We start from the raw sequence: 21,315 nt of genomic DNA on the forward strand, positions 1-21,315 counted from the left end.
AAACCCCCCACCAAAGGAACGCTTGATGGCATTTCCTGGTTGCCTCGGCATTTCAATATAGCCTTTTCCCACCCCCACCCCCATGTCCCACACTGAATATCTCATATTACCAAAGGCTTTGACTACTAGTACCTGCTAGTTATCATCTTGACCTATAAGATGAATGGGAACAGAGGGGACAGAGGGAAATACTGAATTTGAGCAGCAAGTCAGATCAACAACCAAATAACTAGGGTATAAAGGGGACTGGATAGTTTAGGAGTGTAGATAGGAGGTGTCTGTTCTAAAAAACAACCAGACACTGAAATTGGAGTTTGAATTGTAGAAAATGGAAAATCCCTTCCCTCTATAGGTTTCCTCTTTTAAAAAATGAAATATTTCAAGCATACAGGAGAAAAGGATAATTGGTATTCTATTTGATAGAAACATTAACCCTTAGGGTTTTGTATATAACTCCCACTGATACTTGCCTCCTATCATTGTGTAGTTTCCTCCCACATTGAATAGGACTGACATGTGTAACGGACAGGATATTGTAGAAATGAGTGTGACTTTCGAGGTTAGGTCATAAGACTTTGTGGTATTCAACTTACCTTCTCTTAGCTCACTCTGGGGGAAGACTGCTCCAATGTCATGAGGACACTCAAGCAGCCCTATGGAGAGGTCCATGTGGTGAAGAACTAAGGCCACCTGCCAACAACCAGCACTAACTTGCCAGGCATATGAGTGAACCACCTTGGAAATGAAACCTCCAGCTCCAATCAAGCATTCAGATAACTGCACCCTCAGTCAACACCTTTACTGAAACCTTATGAGAAATCCTGAGTCACAACCATCCAGCTAAAGTGCTCCTGAATTCCTGACCCTCAGAAACTGCATGCGATTTTACATATAAAAATATATACATAGTTTTTTCTTTTTTATACACATACATTAAGCCACAAAGTTTTTGGACAATAGATAACGGCATTGCAGACATCTATGTACCTACCACCCAAGCAGTCATAACGCTTTATTTATTACAGATCTTTTCTTAAAAATACAAACACCCCTCCCCCCAAAAACAAAAAAATAAAAATAAAACATTAGATATAGTTGAAACCCTGGCTTCCTCTCTATCCTGCCCCTGCCTTGCGCCTCAGAACTCCTAAAAAAAGCACCATGGCACACTGGATACCTAGTGTGTGCTTTTCCTGAAAAGCCCTTCTCTGTTTTTTCGTTTCCCAGGCTCCAGCCGAGTTCTTTCCCTCTTTAGTCATCTTTAGTCATCTCTCAAGATGGTCTTTCTCTGAGAGTTCAACAGTAACTCAAAATCCTATCTGCATTTGGTCACTAATTCCGTTAGGGTTCCCCTCCGTGCTTTAAAGCCCTGGGATCTGCCTTCCCCTGGGACCTGTGGTATCTGGCTATATGGGTGTCGCTGTGCCACCCAACTGAGCTTTCTCTCTGAAAAGTCTATAGATTTTTTCAGTTGAGGACAGCTATTTTTAAGTTTATAGGATTTATGGACTAGGGAAAAAACTGATAAAACTTTGGTCTTCTCTACTCTTAAACCAAAACATCAATGTCTTCAGACCTTAATAATCCCTGTGCTTCCTGAATTTGAAATGTACATCTTCTCGGAAGCAAATGAGATGCAAAGGGATTTAACCTATCTCTATAGTCAACTTTAGATGTAGCCAAACTATATACTGGAAATAATGTAAACTATGCCAAGTGCTTTAAACTGTAAACTTTTATCCTAACCTTTGCAAATGTTGCCATTTCGTCCCTCGTAAAGCAGCCACTCAGCCGCTTTCCCACACATGCACATAGCTTACTCCCCATTTTTTTTTTTTTTTCTATACTAGGATTTTTGATCACCAGAATTCTGATCCTGCAACTTTTCTTCTCCCATCCTCCCTACAGGTGGGAAACAGCTTTTACACCTTCCTGCTCAAATATTCTCCAGCCTGATGTTTACCTGTTCAAGGGTCACTAAGATTTTTTTGTTCCACTGATAGATTAGCAGGCCTCTTTAAACAGCAGTGGTATTTGTAGCATATTAAAAACTACTTCCCATACCTAACTTGTAATTACCCAATAACTTCAAGATCTAGATTAGCAAAACCACTCTCATCTGAATTTACATTTTCCCAAGCCCCCTGACCTGGATTTCAACACTGGTTGATCTAAGAGTGGATGTATGTGTAACTGATTCACTTTGCTATACACCTGAAACACAACATTGTAAATCAACTATACTCCAATAAAAATTAAAAAAAAATTAGATTGTACATCTGAAAACAAAAAATATTGGTTGAGGTGAAGTTAACAGACCAGTTTCAGAATCAGGCTCTTCTGTTTTTCCAGACCAATGTGCTCCTTCCCCCCATAGAGATTTCTAAAGTGAAATCCTTGATATTACCACCCTGTTGCAGAGACTTTCAGGTGTAGGAGTGGTAGCACATCTTGAATTGGAGAAACCAATTTAGAAGCACAGAACTCTTTCTTTCTTAAAGCCTTTACTTTTCAGACATGACAGAAAAATCTTACAGGTACACATGGAAAAGCAATACATGATCACAGTTGAAAGTGAAGACAATCTAGTCAGAAAGCTTTTACTCATGTCAGCTAATGTTGAAGCTGAAGTTCTGCATATGACATGCTGCAGGGCTGAACGGAATGGTAATTAGTACTCTTCTCCTTCTTCCTCTCCCTCTCCTTCAACAGAATCCACACCAACCTCCTCATAATCCTTCTCAAGGGCAGCCATGTCCTCACGGGCCTCAGAAAACTCTCCTTCCTCCATGCCCTCACCCACATACCAGTGAACAAAGGCACGCTTGGCATACATCAGGTCAAACTTGTGGTCCAGGCGAGCCCAGGCCTCAGCGATGGCTGTGGTGTTGCTCAGCATGCACACAGCTCGCTGTACTTTGGCCAGGTCCCCACCAGGTACCACAGTGGGAGGCTGGTAATTAATGCCAACTTTGAAGCCAGTGGGGCACCAGTCCACAAACTGGATACTGCGCTTGGTCTTGATGGTGGCAATGGCAGCATTGACATCTTTGGGAACCACGTCACCACGGTACAACAGGCAGCAAGCCATATATTTACCATGGCGAGGGTCGCATTTCACCATCTGGTTGGCTGGCTCAAAGCAAGCATTGGTGATCTCTGCTACAGAAAGCTGTTCATGGTAGGCTTTCTCAGCAGAGATGACAGGGGCATATGTGGCCAGAGGGAAGTGGATGCGGGGATAGGGCACCAGATTGGTCTGGAATTCTGTCAGATCAACATTCAGGGCTCCATCAAATCGCAGGGAAGCAGTGATGGAGGACACAATCTGGCTAATAAGGCGGTTAAGATTAGTGTATGTTGGGCGCTCAATATCGAGGTTTCTACGACAGATGTCATAGATGGCCTCATTGTCTACCATGAAGGCACAATCAGAGTGCTCCAGGGTGGTGTGGGTGGTGAGGATGGAGTTGTAGGGCTCAACTACAGCTGTGGAAACCTGAGGGGCTGGGTAAATGGAGAACTCCAGCTTGGACTTCTTGCCATAATCGACAGAGAGACGTTCCATCAGCAGGGAGGTGAACCCGGAACCAGTTCCCCCGCCAAAGCTGTGGAAAACCAAGAAGCCCTGAAGACCTGTGCACTGGTCAGCCTGTTAGAAAAGAGGAATAGAAAAAACATAGTTATTGCTCTTTGTGATACCATCATAGTAATCATAGTAAATATTTTCACTTTTCATATTAATCCCAAAGATTTAGATCATATTTTGACAAGAAACAGTTTTTTTAAAACTGTAGACCTTCCTTACTCAGCATATCTTTATCAAAAATATCTTTATTAATATTTATAAAATGACATCAAATAGTTCATATTTTAATTGAACTTTAAAAAAAACTTTAAAAGAATAATTAACCTATTACATTTCAATTCTGTGTGAAAAAAAGAGCATATTCCAAATATCTCCCTTAGGTTCATTAATTTACTTTATTCTTGAGAATAAACATACCAGTTTCCGAATTCGGTCCAAGACGAGGTCAATGATCTCCTTGCCAATGGTGTAGTGACCGCGGGCATAGTTATTGGCAGCATCTTCCTTGCCTGTGATGAGCTGCTCAGGGTGGAAGAGCTGGCGGTAGGTGCCAGTGCGAACTTCATCTGGAAAAGGAAAACGAAGCAGCCACCCATCACTAACAACCTGCACAAGGCTGCTCGACCCCAGGGCATCAGTGGAGCCCCCAGGACACACCTCCTGTCCCAGACCCCCGGGATCTCATTGGGGTTACTGAGGTCAACTCACCAATGACCGTGGGTTCCAGGTCTACAAACACTGCCCTGGGCACATGCTTGCCAGCGCCTGTCTCACTGAAGAAGGTGTTGAAGGAGTCATCTCCTCCCCCAATGGTCTTGTCACTTGGCATCTGGCCATCAGGCTGGATGCCGTGTTCCAGGCAGTAGAGCTCCCAGCAGGCATTGCCGATCTGGACACCAGCCTGGCCAACGTGGATGGAGATGCACTCACGCTGTGAGAGGGAAGAAAAAAAAAACCATTAAAAACCAATTAGTGGTGACTGTGAAGCAGAACAAAATGTTTATGGAAACTTAATCTTACAATTTCCTTTCAAAACGAATTACAGTGTAATGCTTTTTTTCTTAATCTAGGAGAAGGGCTATACTTTTGATTTCCATTAGTTTTAATTAATTTCCTTTTCCCCTCTAAATTGGGAAGGCCTCTTTCCAGATCAAGAACAGACCTTAGTCATTGCTTCCTCCTTTGGAGGATCAAGATAAGGAGGAGGTCATCCATCTAGCGCTCAGGCCCCAGAATCCCATTTTAGAGTAGGTGGCCAGATTTCTGGGCAGTCCCAACACAGGAAGCACGTAGCCAGAACAGGGCAGAGGAAATGTCTGGCTGCAGGGACGAGGGGTGGGGCTCTGCGGCAAAGGATGAATGAGCAATTCCGGGTGCGCGCGCCCGCGCCCCACCCCCGCCGCGGTTCGCGGAGCCGCGCAGCTGCAGAGGCTCTCAACAGCCACGTCTGCAGAGGCGCAGCCATGGCCAACCATCCTCCGCTTCCCGTAGGCATTGAGTTCAGTCCAGCACCTCCACATGTCACGACGCAGCAGGGGATTATCGGCGGCCCAGATCTGGACCAAGATCCGATTTCCGTTCCCTCAAAACCCCTCACCGCTACCACCTGCTCCCACACGCATTCCTAACACAGCAGAGGGCAGGGAGGGACAGATGGCCTCTACAGGCTGTTGGGAGCTAGCTGCCCTAATACACTGGCATAGCGCAGTACACCGATAAGGAGTCCTTCTCCACATTCATCTTACCGTTTTTATTTTTTTAAAAGAAAGAACTCAGGGTAACAGGAGACACGCCCTTCAACCATAGACCTGCAGCGCCGCTGCGCGCCTGCGCATACTGCAGTGGCGGGCTCCCGTCCACTCCCTGGCGGGAAGGTAACGGTCGCGCGTGCGCTTTTGTGTCCAGCTCCTTCCCGCCTCCGCTTTTCGTGCTGAGGAGGAAGTGAGGGCGGGGAGAGCCCGCGCGCGCGCTCGCCAAAGGCTGGGGGGAAGAGGGGGATGGGAACGCGCGGGAAAAGAATGCAGTCTTGAGGGCACCGCGCCCAGGAGTTAAGGGCTAAATGAGAGTCCCAACCACGGTGAAGGAGAGCTAGTGCCCCTCCATCCCCTTCCAGAGTCCCAGAAAAAAAGGCGGTGGGCTCCCTCCGTTCCCTCTTCCCGGGCCCCAGCCGTTCTCCACAAACCGGGATCTATCTACTCTCATCCTCGGCCCTCGCCTTGCTCTTCGCCCTCCAAATGGACAGCGGTGGCGCCAGCCCTCTCTAGCTAGAGGCCCTCCGCGCTCCCCCGGGCTCGCTTCTCCCCGTTTTCCCGAGAGAGACCGGCGGTCCACTCACCATGGTGGCTACGGGTCAGCAGGCGCAGGCAACAGTAGACACCGGGTCCCGGTTACCGTCCTCGACAAGCTAAGAGTCGAGGTAAGTAACGCACTGAGGTGGGGGCGCTGCGGGAGCCACTTAAGTAACGGTCCGGGGAGGGGCTGGCGGGCACAGGCGGTGCCATGGCCGCAGGCCCCACCCCCGGCCCGGCGTACCCACTCGGCGCCCGGCTCGGCCGCCGCAAAGGCGGGCTCCTGGCCCCGAGCCCTTCCCCGCGCCGGGCGTGCGGGGTGGGGTCCGCCGCGCCTGCGGGCCGCGAGCTCCGATGCTGCAGTCTTTGGCGCATGACCGCCAGGGCCAGGGCGGGGGCGGGGGCGGGGGTGGGGGTGGGGTGGGGATGGGGATGGGGGGAAGGGCGCATGTTCGGAAGAAACCAACGTGGGAATGGGTGCTCGATTGCTTTAATTTGGACGAATCCTAAGATTTAAGAAGTCCACACAGTTTTAAAGATGAAGCACCATGAAATCGAGAAACTTCTCGTCCAGATAGCTCAGCCGATTATTTTCACGTTGTCACCATTTGTCAATGAATTTTGTTTTTCTCTTCCCACTTCCTTTAAAGGCAGTTCAGAAAGCATTTACCTGATTATGTGGAGGAGCAAGGTTTAGAAAAAATAGTTCTATTTGGTTTACTTGTTATTTAAACTAAAGGTACCAAACAGTATTTCAGTCATTCAGAGTAAGCACCTAAGCATTGAACATCTAAGCTGTTAAAAGGGTAGGGTAGGCCCCATTTTTAGACCTAAACCAACCAACTTTATGAAACAACTCTAGGGTCTTTTAGAAAGAGAGATTTAAAGACATATTTCAAATTTGGTAGCTGAATTGAAGGAGTGAGGACAGAAACTTGGGGAGGGAGGAAATTTTTTGACCCTGAAAGATATTCAGGAAGTAGGGATTCCTTGTGCTATTTAGAGTTTTGTAAAACTTTTTAAAATTGAAGCATAATTGACAATGTTACATTACTTTCAAGTGTACAACAGTGATTTTACATTTATATACATTGTTACCCTCAAAAATAAAGCAACCAGTTATTTTACCAGCAAGGTGGGTTTATTCAGGAATAGCAGAGAATCACAATTTGAGACAAGCAAGCAATGGGGAATCATAGGCAAATCCAGAGAACAAAGGAGAGTGACTTGCTTTTATTAGATTTTGGGAGGAAACTGGGGGGGGGGGACTGTTTGAAGAGAAGTTCTCTGGAGAAGAAGGAGAGTTCAAGATTTTGAGTTTCTCTCTGGCTGCAAGTGGTGGTTAGTGTTGTTGCTGGAGCTGGGAGGGATCTTCCTTCTTTTAAAAGCAGGAGGTGAAATTCCTATGTAAAAATGTCCTCCCTTGTACCAGAAGAAAAGTAACATTCTTATCTTCCTTTTTCCTGCTGATTATGCAGACTGCAACTGGTGCTACCTGTATTGAGAGTCCCCCCTTTAGGGCTTCCTGACTCCATTTAAAATGAAGTTTCCTTTATTTATGTTCACATTTACCCCTTTCGATCAAGACCTTCCCTTAAAAGGGGCTTCCCTGGTGGCGTAGTGGTTAAGAATCCGCCTGCCAATGCAGGGGACATGGGTTCAAGCCCTGGTCCAGTAAGATCCCACATGCCGCAGAGCGACTAAGCCCGTGCGCCACAATTACTGAGCCTGCGCTCTGGAGACTGCGATCCACAACTACTGAAGCCTGCGCGCCTAGAGCCCGTGCTCCGCAACAAGAGAAGCCACCGCAATGAAAAACCCGCATACCACAATGAAGAGTAGCCCCCGCTCGCCGCAACTAGAGAAAGCCCGCGCACAGCAAGGAAGACCCAACGCAGCCAAAAATAAATAAAATAAAAATAAAAAATAAATAAATTTTAAAAAAACCAACTCTATATCTTACCAAGGTCTTAAGCATTGGAGATCATCTTGAAGTGTTGAGCTAACGTCACTCTCTTGGGTAAGTCATTTCTACAAAGATTTAACAGGCAACAGGCACAAAGCTTAAAAATGATTATGTGAAGCAGAATTTAAATTAATATAAGTTCAGTTTGTATGATGGGTCCAAGCCAGGAGCCCACACCTGAAGGTAATCAGCTAAATAGGTCAAAAGACCAGGCAAGGGCCATCAGGTGGAAGGTGTAACCAATGGGCTTGTTCCCTGATTTTGTGTAACTGAGTTTCTGTTTTTCCAGAGGCACTTATCTATACGCAACAGGTGGTATTTGCTGTCGTACAAATGCCTCCTTGCTCAGCAAGTTGATAATCAAAGGCCATGCAGTTATCCAAAATTACTTTAGTCAACAAGTCAAGTGGTCATTGTTGGGTTGCTGTTGCTTTGGCTGCGGAACCAGCTAGCACTCCTGATGTTCGGGAGAGATCTCTGCTCATGCATTTCATTGGCACTTATTCTGACCCAAAGGAGAAAGGTTCTCCCTATGGAGGCATACTTGGAGTCATGTATGCCTCCTTGAAGTTCTTGTTTAAGGTGACCAGGGAGGCTTAATGGGGTGGAACAATGGGAAGCTTCAAAAATCTTACTTTGTAGCTGTCATCAAGGAACACCAGGTGAAATTAGCTGTAGCACTTGGGAAAAGTGAAAAAAAATTCATTACAGTATGGACTAAAGGTTCACTATTGTTGTGAACAGATCAAGGTTTCTGGTGGCAAACCCAACAATTAGATAAGTTTTCCCCTTTTGTAATAGACTGAGAAATACAGATAAGAGCATTTCATCCCAAGAAAAAGAAGGAAAGGATAAGGTAGGAAGTAACAGTGGGATATGGTATACAGGCCTGGTCTGATTATCTTGGGAAAGCTGTCTCCTTCAGCTGTCATCTACTTCAGTTCCTGGTCAGTTTGATTCAGAGGTCTCCAGTGCTTGTACAGGACTGGATGTCAGTTGGAGCCTTCTTTAGCTGTGAAATGTGTACCCAAAGCTTGAGTCTCAAGTTTGGCCGTTCACCTGTGTAGTGAGGAGGACCTATTATAGTCCCTTCCAAGGAAATTTAAGGGCAATTGTTGTTTTTATTGATTTGAAATCAGAAGGGTGAGAGAAATTGGAAACGTTAGTTTGGAGATTGGTAGTCAGATATATGATGAAACTAGAAGAGTTCAGGATCCAGTCCAGCTCAGGTGTATAACCTTAAAGATAATTAGCAGGACAAGAATCTAGTATCTACAAAGGTGCAAACATAATTTCTCTCTTCATAATTATCCTCCTTTTTGTCAAAGATAATCATAGTAAAACTAATTTGGTTGTATTAAATTTGGCCTGATTATTTACATAAACACAGCGAGAATAGTGATTGATCATATAAGCTCTTTTTAAGCTTACCTTGTTGGAAGCTTGAAAGCAAGGTACTAGGCCAATTTTTACAAGTAGTTCCTTAAAACTGTCTGATTATTTCTGAGTCTATGTATATCTCTCTTGAGTATGATAAGCTAGTTAAAGCCTTGGTAAAATAGCCAATATTTCCAATTGTTTTCTGTTACAAGGAGAGTAGATTTTTATTGAACTTATGCAAATACATATGTTGTGATTAACAATAAGAATAATGAGTCTGAATTCTGGAGGGATCAGGAAGGGGAAAAAAAGATATATATTTGATCTTTGCTTACAAAGATATCTTTTACCAAATTGCTGTTAAGTCATAGATGCTTAAGAGAAAAAGTTTCCTTAAATCTGGAAAAATAAAACATTAGAGAAACAGCATAAGAAGTCAAAATTTATAATCATCCTTATAGGTTCATTTAGTCTCCTGTAATTAATTCTTGTTGATCTTGATCTTGGGTTAGCAACTTTATGAATCAATCAGTTTGCCATTAAAGTCTTAGAAATTTTTATCCACTTCAGTGTTATGATCTTAAAGTTATCAGAAACCTGCATTCCAGGGACTTCCCTGGCGGTCCAGTGGTTAAGACTCTGCACTTCCACTGCAGGGGGCACGGGTTTGATCCCTGGATGGGGGAACTATGCACAGCCAAAACCAAAACAAAACAAAACAAAAAACCCTGCATTCTAGAGTACTTGTCAAGGTCTTTCCTATGAATCTCTTTGAAGATGAAATTCCTTCAGGTTGTGGGAACATTTTTGCAAAGCATCAGAGTAAAACAATAACTATCTATAAATGACAAAAGACTTAAAAATAGCAAAAGTTAAAGATCTAAGAGTTCATTATAATGCAGGTGACAAGAGAATTTGGTTATTTCTTTGACATACAACATTTAAAGATAATAGCTGAAATTACAAATGATAACGTTATACCAGGACATATCAGATTCTCAGGAATGTCATATAATTTCTGAAACACATATACCTATACAGATGTAATGTAAAGAAGGCTTAGTATTATTTCTTTTTTTTTTTTCAATAAATTTATTTATTTATTTATTTTTGGCTGAGTTGTGTCTTCACTGCTGCGCGTGGTCTTTCTCTAGTTGCCGTGAGCGGGAGCTACTCTTCGTTGCGGTTTGCAGGCTTCTCATTGCGGTGGTTTCTCTTGTTGCGGAGCACGGGCTCTAGGCGTGTGGGCTTCAGTAGTTGTGGCACGTGGACTCAGTGGTTGTGGCTCGCGGGCTCTAGAGCGCAGGCTCAGTAGTTGTGGTGCACGGGCTTAGTTGCTCCGTGGCATGTGGGATCTTCCCGGACCAGGGCTCGAACCCGTATTCCCTGCATTGGCAGGCGGATTCTTAACCACTGCGCCACCAGGGAAGTCCAGTATTATTTCTTATTTGAAAGTGCTTCCCATGTAATTTAACATATCAAATAAGCCTAATTACTTTAATATCTTCGTTTTTATAAGGTAAGAGAACAGATCCTTTGAGATGCTCCAGGGGCCCTCTGGAAAAATCCCGGAGGTAGTGTAAGGTCAAAAAGTCTTCATTTAGAATTTGATTTGGGGGATGATTGTCAAAAAGATCAAAAGGTTTGGACACTTAACTAAATAGGATCATGGATCATTGTGAAATAATATTTAATTATTCATTTAACCCAAGTGACAAAAAGATTTCAAAAGCAATTATAGAAGCTTACCTAGCTGTAAGAAGCCTTAGCTCTTTTACAAACTGATTTTGGCAAGGGATCTTTTATAGCAATCTGTATTTTTTTCTCACAATTTCAATTTTATTAGTTCAAATATTGTTTTCTCAATTTCAAAAACTTACAAAGCTTATCTAGAGAAAAAATGATTCAAGGCAGTTGTTACAGAGTAATTTCAGATTTACTCTTAGAGGATAGCGTAATTGCCTATGCATTACATTAAATGAATATAAACTCCTTCTACATAATATAGTTAAACCATATGCTTTTTGGAAATTACAGTGTAGAGGCTCATTCTGACATGGCTCTGCTATACTGGGAATGATAGAACAGGGAAGGGCAACAGGATCCCTGCATTATTGCTGAAGAGAGTTGCTCTAAGATAAGTAGGCAGAATAAAGATTTGAAAGATGGGACAACAACTTCTAAACTGATGGCAGAGTTATAAATATCTGGTAAGCTACCAGCAGATTTCCCAGCCTTGCAATAGTTATAAGAAAGGAGCGGGGGTGTTCTTTTAAACAAAGATTGCTGCCTGGCTGTCAAGGCAACAAAGTATGAGCCTATCAGAGAGTGATTACCTCCTGGCCTTGAGGAGTTATCATCGATTATGTACAGGGCAGAAAGGGAAGTGGTTCTTGTTTTGGCCTTTTCAGCTGGCTGCATAGACCCTTTTTGTTGCTCAATTTACTGTGGTATAAGAACAGTGGCTTTTAAATGTGTTGGATCATTTCACAGTAAGAAATGTAGTGTATTTATGGCCCAGCACATACTTACATATATAAAACCATATAAGTAACTGAAATAAAAGTTTAAGGGACTTCCCTGGTGGCACAGTGGTTAAGAATCCGCCTGCCAATTCAGTGGACACAGGTTCAAGCCCTAGTCTGGGAAGATGCCACATGCCGCAGAGCAACTAAGCCCGTGCACCACAACTACTGAGCTTGCGCTCTGGAGCCCGCGAGCCACAGCTACTGAGCCCGCACGCCACAACTACTGAAGCCCACGCACCTAGAGCCCGTGCTCTGCAACAAGAGAAACCACCGCAATGAGAAGCCCACGCCTGGCAACGACACTCGCCACAACTAGAGAAAAGCACGTGCGCAGCAACAAAGACCCAATGCAGCCAAATAAATAAATAAATAAATTTATTAAAAAAAAAGTTTAATAAGCTGACATGTATTTCCTACTTTAAGTATATGCCATGCATGTATTCTAGTTTGCCTTTTATGAAATTATTCTTTTATTTATAAATAGATAATAAATATAAATCTATCTATAAATTATAGATAAATTAAAGGTACATATTATCCATTTATCTATACAGATTCATATAGAAATATATATTTTCTATTTAGGTACATGTTAATCATAATTCATCAATGTTCTGTGATCACAGTTTGAAAAACAAGAAATTACAGTAAATCGTCCCACAGTAGGCGAAAGCTTTCATGGGCGTTCCAGTGCTTCTTAGCTTCCAAAGGGGTGCTTGCTGCTTTGCCTGCATTTTCTCATTATCAATGCACATAGTTTGTGCAGAGTTAATTTACGCTTCTTACTCAAAATGTTTTGACATTTTCTCTTTGATTCATTTTGTATTCTCAGCTCTCTTTCTGACCTTTTTAACTATTTATAATCTTTGCTTCCCAGTGAAAACTAGAAAGCAGGCAATTGTGAACTGTCTATCATATATGAACATCCTGCAGTAGATTAGCAAACTTATAAATACATTTTAAAATGCTTCTTCATAATACATTTTTTCAGTGTGGCATAAAACGTTTGTTAATAGACCTAAATATTTTTCATCTCTGTAAAAGTTAAAAAGCCAAAAGTAGATACATTTATGTTTACCATTTAATGTTTCTTTTAGTTAGAAATGATTTAGATATTCAGTGAAAATCCATTATCTAATTTAACTCAATAAAAACTTTTATTTTCATTAAAAAAAACCACTTGTTTTTAACAGCGATGCTTGGATTAGACATTAAACAGCTAACCATCATCTTAGGGGTTTTTTTGTTTTGTTTTTTTGCTGTTGACAAATTGTGTAACAAATAGCATGAGCTCATTTGATCAGTAAACTCAGGTAGAAAAAGTTGTGTGTTTGCATTGCATTCAATATTGCTAACTCTGGAGACATGCCTATTTTCATTAAGCCAACAAATTTAAACGAGCTTTTATTTATCGAAGATTATCTCAGATCATGAGAACTTGAAAAACGTTTGGGTTAGTTTCTATATTTCTGAGAGTGTACCTGATTTATATAAATACTTAGTTCTTCTTTAAGTCAATTAAATAGAACTCTTAAGAAATTAATTTTGGCAATATCATCCAGAGGTAGAAAAATATCATATACTTATAATGTACACATATAGACATACATAATATACAGATACAGAGATCTGATAGCTTTTTAAAAAAATTTTTTTAAGTCAATTTATTTATTTATTATAAATTTATTTATTAATTTTTGGCCACATTGAGTCTTCATTACTGCACGGGGGCTTTTTCTAGTTGCAGCCAGCGGGGGCTACTCTTTGTTGCAGTGCACAGGCTTCTCATTGTGGTGGCTTCTCTTGTTGCAGAGCACGGGCTCTAGGCACGCAGGCTTCAGTAGTTGTGGTGTGTGGGCTCAGTAGTTGTGGCTCGTGGGCTCTAGAACTCAGGCTCAGTAGTTGTGGTGCACGGCATATGAGATCTTCCCAGACCAGGGATCGAACCTGCATCCCCTGCATTGGCAGGCAGATTCTTAACCACTGCACCACCAGGAAAGTCCTGATAGCTTTTGTTTTTTAAAAAATTAGCCATAAGGAATTCCCTGGCGGTCCAGCGGTTAGGACTCCATGCTTTCACTGCTGAGGGCCTAGGTTCAATCCCTGGTCGGGGAACTAAGATCCCAAAAGCTGTGCGGCATGGCCCAAAAAAAAAAAAAAAAAAATTAACCATGTCTTAGGTATAAAACTCAAAGGAATAGTTGGATCCAAATTGTGTTTCTGGCAGATGGAGTAAGTTAAGGTTACTTGCTCAGATGACCAGTTTTATTTTTTAATTAAAGTAAAAAATTTTTTGGCCATGCAGCGCCGCATGTGGGATCTTAGTTCCCCCGACCAGGGATCGAACCTGTGCGCCTGCAGTGGAAGCCTGGAATCTTAACCCCTGGACCGCCAGGGAAGTCCCTCAGATGGCCAGTTTTTTACTAAAAAATTTTTTATTTGCATACTGTAAGTCATTTTGTTTTTTAAAAGCTTCTGCATAACAATCAAATAATGCATTCCAGTGTCTCTGAGAGATTTGGGATCCTCTCTTTTAAGGGTGCCCCTTCAGGTGGACTTATCTAAAACATAAGTTCCCCAGAATGGCCATTGCAATTCCAACTTATCCAAAAGTTCACCTATTTTTCCAGAAAGGCACAAGAGCCTGGTCAAGGACCAGGTGAAACCTTCCTTGCCTTTGATTCCCTAAAACATCTTAATTATGAGGGCCCTTTTTTCCAACAGCTGGTCTAAAACACTGGGAATCATGTGTTTTCCCCCATTTTGAACAAAATGGGTGACTTACCAGGAAACTTCGTAAAAACAGATCTTAAATAAAGACAGAGAACTCAAAATGCAAAGAATGTGGAGCTCAGATCCAGAAGAGACTTACCCTCAAACTCCAGGGTCGGTGATAAAGGAGTGAGCTCAATGGGCTCTATAGGTACTGGCACCCGTTTGCACACCAGCATTGGAGTTGTTGGGGGTCTTCTTTGGATCCCACTTCAGATCACCAAGTAATGTCAATCTCAAAAATAAAGCAGCCAGTTATTTTACCAGCAAAATAGGTTTATTTGGGAATAGCAGAGAATTGCAATTTGGAACAGACAGGCTGTAGGGAATCACAGGCAAGCCCAAAGAACAAAGGAGCGTGGCTGGCTTTTATTAGGTTTTAGGAGGAAATTGGGGAGGGTTGTTTTGAAGAAAAGTTCATTGGAGAGTTCAAGGTTGTGACTGTTTTTCATTGGCTGCAAGTAGTGGATAGATCGTTGTTGCTGGTATGGGGAGAGATCTTCCTTTTTTTTTTTCTTAAAGCAGGAGATAAAATTCGTCACTTGCACCAGAAGAAAAGTAACATTTCAATCTTCCTTCTTCATGCTGGTTATGCAGGCTTCAAGGATGGTACTTACAAAAAAAAAAAAGAACGGTACTACATGAGCGCTCCCCCGGACTTCAGGGTTTCCCGACTCCATTTAAAACGAGGTTTCCGGACTTCCCTGGTGGTGCAGTGGTTAAAAATCCGCCTGCCAATGCAGGGGACACAGGTTCAAGCCTTCTTCCGGGAAGAACTCACATGCTGCGAAGCAGCTAAGCCCGTGCACCACAACTACTGAGCCTGAGTTCTAGAGCCCACGAGCCACAACTACTGAGCCCGCGTGCCTAGAGCCTGTGCTCCACAAGAGAAGCCACCGCAATAAGAAGCCCGCGCACCGCAACGAGAAGCCCACGCACCGCAACGAAGGGTAGCCCCCGCTCTCCGCAACTAGAGAAAGCCCATGTGCAGCAACAAAGACCCAACGCAGCCATAAATAAATAAATAAATAAATAAATAAAATGAGGTTTATTTTATTTCACATTATGAGATAATCACATTGATAAGTCTAGTTACCATCTGTTACCAGTTAAAGTTATTACAGTATCATTGACTAAATTGCCAGTTCTGCATATTACATCCCCATGACTTATAACTGGAAGTTTGTGCCTCTTAATCCCCTTTACCTATTTTGTCCATGCCCTGAACCCCTCTCCTCTCTGGCAACCATCATTGTAAACTGTCTATATAATAACTGCTTTCTGTTCCTAAGTCAAGGTGGATTAACAAGTTATACCTTAGTGCTAGGAGGCCCAGAATAGAGTGAATAGACTAGTTTTTTTGTTTTGTTTTGTTTTGTTTTTTTCTTTAAGGAAAATCTATTCCCAAACCATAAAATTCATTGTTATCCCTTGGAAATACATAAGGTGGTTAGTTAGGGTTAAAGTGTGGCTTTAAAATGGACCTAGCAGAAACCTATTCCTGTTACTACACTACTGAAAATATCCCCCCAGTGATAGTGTATTAGTAACAAAAAAGGTAAACACAGACTGTAAAAATTCATAGTTCATAGTCAGCTATTTTCTTATTTGCATTTGGTAAAGCTTTCACCCTTCATATCAGACAAATAACAAGCTTACACTGTTAATATGTGTGTAGTATATATATATATATATAAACATATATGTATATTTTTTATGTATATATATATATATATATACCTGGAATGCAAACTAGGAGGCTCTTATTTATTTCTAATAAATATTTTTGTAGTTATATTAAAAGGTTTTCAAGTCAAGATCCAAATTTGTTTTATTCCTTTTTTTTTTTTTTCTTTTTTTTAAGTTTTTGGCTGTGTCCGGTCTCTTAGTTGTGGCACGTGGGATCTTTCGCTGTGGTGCGCGGGCTTCTCTAGTTTTGGTGTGTGGGCTCCAGATTGCGTGGGCTCTCTAGTTGTGGCGTGTGGGGCTTAGTTGCCCCGCGGCATGTGGGATCTTGGTTTCCCCAACCAGGGATCGAACCTGCATCCCTTGCATTGGAAGGAGGATTCTTAACCACTGGACCACCAGGGAAGTCCCAAGATCCAAATTTGTACACGTTTCCCAAACTGGGTCATTGGAGACAGGAATATATTTGAATATTGTCTCCCTTATTCTTAAAAGAAGGTGGAAAATAATTAGCTTGCCTTGACTGGAAAAATGAATGTTAGGGAACCACACTGCTGAACTCTATTTTGCTGTCTGCTCTGGATGAAAGCCATTTGAAAGTAGGCACCTCCCTCCTCCTAGCTCTGCAGAACCTTAGAGCTTTCACTGCAGAGAATTTCTCCTGTCGGCCTATGTGTTTCCTCAGGTACCTTTCTAAAACCATTAGCTTTGCTAGCCTTGTTATCTGTGAATTCCCCTGTTGTGAATGAGGAAGTATTTGAGGTTTTTTTAGGTCCCTGATGATACCTTACATTTCAGAGAGTAATAGACCCATAAGGGACCTTTAAATATAATTTAGTCTGGTATCTTTATGCAAGAAAAATATTGAATAATGCTAAGGTAGTTTATTTTGCTACCTCTTATAGTACCTGAGAGGAAAGTCTGACTTTTTTTTTCCCATATTAAACTTACATGGGTCTATTTATGTATATTATATATAGATATATACACTTTGTCTATATTTAACAACTAAATAGTAGTTATCTATTGCTGGAATAGAAACACAGTATTATCCACTGTCTTAACATTTTATTTATTATTATTTTTAAATTTATTTTAATTTATTTATTTTTGGCTGTGTTGGGTCTTCGTTGCTGTGCACGGGCTTTCTCTAGTTGCCGTGAGCGGGGGCTACTCTTCGTTGTGGCATGTGGACTTCTCATTGGGGGTGGCTTCTGTTGTTGTGGAGCACGGGCTCTAGGCGCCTGGGCTTCAGCAGTTGTGGCATGCGGGCTCAGTAGCTGTGGCTCGCAGGCTCCAGACCGCAGGCTCAGTAGTTGTGGCGCACGGGCTTAGTTGTTCCGCGGCATGTGGGATCTTCCCAGGCCATGGCTCAAACCCATGTCCGCTGCATTGGCAGGCGGATTCTTAACCACTGTGCCACCAGGGAAGCCCTTAACATTTTAACTGATTGTATAGGTCTTTCATTTGTCAGACTGTTTCAAGGCCTGTAACTATTTGCTTTGAGTCTTTGATGTAGTGGGAAAACCCTGTGTTGGTATTTGAGCCTCCCATCTTTCCTACTTAATATCCTGGGCATTTGCTACTGTTCTAACAGTCAGTAACATTTTTGATAGTTCCATTTTGTGGTTTAGACACAAAACTTCACAAAGTATTTTGTTCATTTAACCAGCTCTATAAGGAAAGACAAAAATAATAAATAGAAACAACTCACCAAGCATCAACTATTTTCAAACATTTGGCCTTTTATTCTTATTTATTACATTGTTATAAATTTATATATGCCATTTTGCATTCTGTTTTTTTCACAGATGGGGAAAGAAAATGTGCTTTGATTTCAGATAGTACTAATTTCAATTCTGACTTTATCAGTTAATAGTGGTATGACTTTAGACCCTTTATTATCCTTCTCAACGTTCATTTATGGACGGAAATCAGTATTAGCTTGGAATCATCTTTTTTGTTTGTTTGGAGTTTCGTTGTTGTTGTTGTTGTTTTGGCCCCGCGGTATGCGGGATCTTAGTTCCAAACCGGGGATCGAACCCGTGCCCCCTGCAGTGGAAGCGTGGAGCCCTAACCACTGGACCGCCAGGGAATTCCCTGTTTGGAGTTTTGTTTGTTTGTTTGTTTTGTTTTGTTTTGTTTTTTAATTATTTTTTTTAATTAATTAATTAATTAATTAATTTTTGCTGTGTTGGGTCTTCGTTTCTATACGAGGGCTTTCTCTAGTTGTGGCAAGCGGGGGCCACTCTCCATCGCGGTGTGCGGGCCTCTCACTGTCGCGGCCTCTCTTGTTGCGGAGCACAGGCTCCAGACGCGCAGGCTCAGTAGTTGTGGCTCACGGGCCTAGTTGCTCCGTGGCATGTGGGATCTTCCCAGACCAGGGCTCGAACCCGTGTCCCCTGCATTAGCAGGCAGATTTCCAACCACTGCGCTACCAGGGAAGCCCCTGTTTGTTTGTTTTTTTATTTATTTATGTTTTCATTTGGAAATGTTTAAATCAGTGCAGTGAAACTAAGTTTTAGAGACACTGGACGTCATTAGTTTGGATATCATTAGTTTATTATAAGAGGAAGACATGGAAATTGAAAGATTTCAGAACTTCCATGGAATGGGTGGCTTCATGCTATGCCACTTCAATAGTGATTTATTTCAGTCTACATACTTTCCAAGAATGTCACCAGCTCTAAATAAGAAATAATCCTTGCTGTCTAGATCTACTTTAGCGCCTCCATATTCTGGGAGAAGGACTTTATCTCCAACTTTCATGCTAACTGGTTTCCTTTAGAGCCCCATCCAATAGCTACTACTGTTGCTTGCAATAATTTTCCTTGAGATTTTTCTGGAAGCATAATCCCTCCTTTGGTTACAGTTTTGGCTGTGCTCCTTTCAACTAATACTTGGTCAAAGAGGGGAAGAAACTTTCCAAATGCCTGTCCTGCCTTGACTGGCCCCTGCTGCAGTTCATACTCTGCGCCTCCACTGCGAGGAGAGACCCGAAGTTGGAATCATCTTTTTATCATGCTGTCACATTCAGTTCCATTAGTAAATTCTATCAGCTTTATCTTCAAAATATGCCTATTACTTTTTATCACATCACCTTATTTCATAGCACCTATAGAATGTGAAATTACTTTGTATATTTATTTACTTGTTTAAAATTTCTCCCTAATTAGAATGCAGGGTCCATGCCTGTTTTTGTGGAAATCAATTTTGATTGCCCTCCCCAAAAACACTTTTTTCCATTATTCTTTGCCAAGATAACCCTCTTCTTTTTTTTTTTTTTTAAGCGTATGCACGTGCTCAATCCCAGGGATTGAGGGAACCCTGTTTCCCTTTGCCAGATACTTGCTTTCTCAGTCTCCTTCATATTTGGACCCAGTTCTGGCCAAAGGGTGTTTCTGGGAATGTTTTTTCTCCCTAATCGAAAAAGATTGCATCCTGAGGAAAGCCCTCTTGTTTCACTCCTATCCCTTGCTTTCTGCTTTTGGAGATGTTCTGTGAAGGTATGATGCCTGGAACCAACTTAAGACCTTGAGGGTCTTAATGCAAAGAGAATCAGAGATGCCAACTCAGTGCTCTCACATTGTGAAGCTGCTTAGCCAACCTTAAAACCACCTTTCTCCAGATGTATTACTACATAGTAGGTGCTTAATATGTAATTTGTTGTTGAAATGTTGAACTTGGTGATTGATTGGATATAGGGTGTGAAGAAAACTGAGAAATGAAGGTTAATTTTCAGGTTTTTGGTTTAAATAACTGGTTGAATGGTGGTATTTTTCAATGAGATCAGAATCCTGAAGGAAGAAGTAGGTGGGAACTGAAGAAGGGACACAGGGGAAGCTAACAGTTTAGCTTTAGACACATTTTGAGGTTTAAGTGTTTGTGGTACATATACCTGGAGCTATCCATTAGTCAGTCATATATGCAGATATGAAGAGAGGAGAGAGAGATATAGATTTGAAAAGTTTTTAACATAAAGATGATAATTAAGTCATGAGAATGGTTAAGACCACTCAGGGGGGATATGTAGAGCTAGGAGAGTTGTGGTCTTAATAGAGAACCTGGCTTTAGTAGGGAATCTGAAGAATGACCATATTTGGAGTAGAGAAAAGGATTCTATAAAAGGAGTCTGAGAAGCAATGATCAGAGAGGGAGAACTGGGGGACTCTCACAATCCAAGGAAGGAGAGAGTTTCAAGATGGAGAAGTGGTACAATGTCAAATGCTGTAGAGAGGTTAAGTAGGATAAAGACTGGAAAGTGTCCACTGTGTGTATGTAGAAAACAATATGGCTTCTATTTTTATTTATTTATTAGACAATATTTATTGAGAGCCTACTATGGCAGGTACTCCTTTTAAGTGTTGGGTAGATATAACAATGAATAAAATATGTCCTTTCCTCATGGAGTTTATATTCTAGGAAGGAGAAAGAAAATGAACATATCCAAAGCAATATGAAATATAATATCAGGTACTAATAGATGCTATGAAGAAAAATAAGTCTGGAAAAGAGACTGAAGTTACAGAGGGGTGCTATTTTAGATAGAGTAATCTGAGAAGGCCTCTCTGAAGAAGTAGGAGTTTTTTTTTGTTGTTGTTGTTGTTTAAATTTTATTTATTTGGTTGTGCCAGGTCTTAGTTGCAGCAGGTGAGCTTCTTAGTTACAGCTCACCAACTCCTTAGTTGCAGCATGTGGGCTTCTTAGTTGTGACATGCGAACTCTTAGTTGTGGCATGCATATGGGATCTATTTCCCTGACCAGGGGTCAAACCCAGGCCCCTTGCATTGGGAGCTCGGAGTCTTACCCACTGCGCCATCAGGGAAGTCCCTGATGAGGTAGTTATTTGAACAAAGACCTGAATAAGTGACAGAATGGGCATTTCAAGCAAAGGGAACATAAGTACAAAAGCTGTGAGGTTGAGGGTGTATGTCTTTTTTAAGCAACATCAGTAAGGTCAGTGAGACCAGAGCAGAGTAAGAGGGAGAGTTATGACATGAGCTCAGAGAAGTAGCCATGTAAAAAGTCTAGAACATGTTAGGGTCTTTCATGTTAGCCATAGAAAGACTGTGTTTTATTCTAAAAATCATGGGAATCCATTACATA

General features: G+C 41.9%; 1 protein-coding gene and 1 pseudogene across 1 annotated transcript; both read right to left on the bottom strand.

The window, feature by feature from the left end:
* Nucleotides 1-2,487: 2,487 nt before the first annotated feature.
* Nucleotides 2,488-6,171, bottom strand: TUBA1B (tubulin alpha 1b). The gene is made up of 4 exons (XM_059935840.1): nt 5,925-6,171; nt 4,298-4,520; nt 4,007-4,155; nt 2,488-3,652 (listed from the first exon to the last, which is right to left on the bottom strand). Exons 1-4 carry the CDS (start codon nt 5,925-5,927, stop codon nt 2,672-2,674), a joined length of 1,356 nt encoding a protein of 451 aa, XP_059791823.1. The 5' UTR covers nt 5,928-6,171; the 3' UTR covers nt 2,488-2,671.
* Nucleotides 6,172-18,861: 12,690 nt separating this feature from the next.
* On the bottom strand, nt 18,862-20,121 carry LOC132372786 (10 kDa heat shock protein, mitochondrial-like; annotated as a pseudogene).
* Between the last annotated feature and the right edge of the window lie 1,194 nt (nt 20,122-21,315).

The sequence above is a fragment of the Balaenoptera ricei genome, chromosome 10 (genome assembly GCF_028023285.1).
Source record: "Balaenoptera ricei isolate mBalRic1 chromosome 10, mBalRic1.hap2, whole genome shotgun sequence".
In the NCBI taxonomy this organism is placed as follows: domain Eukaryota; kingdom Metazoa; phylum Chordata; class Mammalia; order Artiodactyla; family Balaenopteridae; genus Balaenoptera; species Balaenoptera ricei.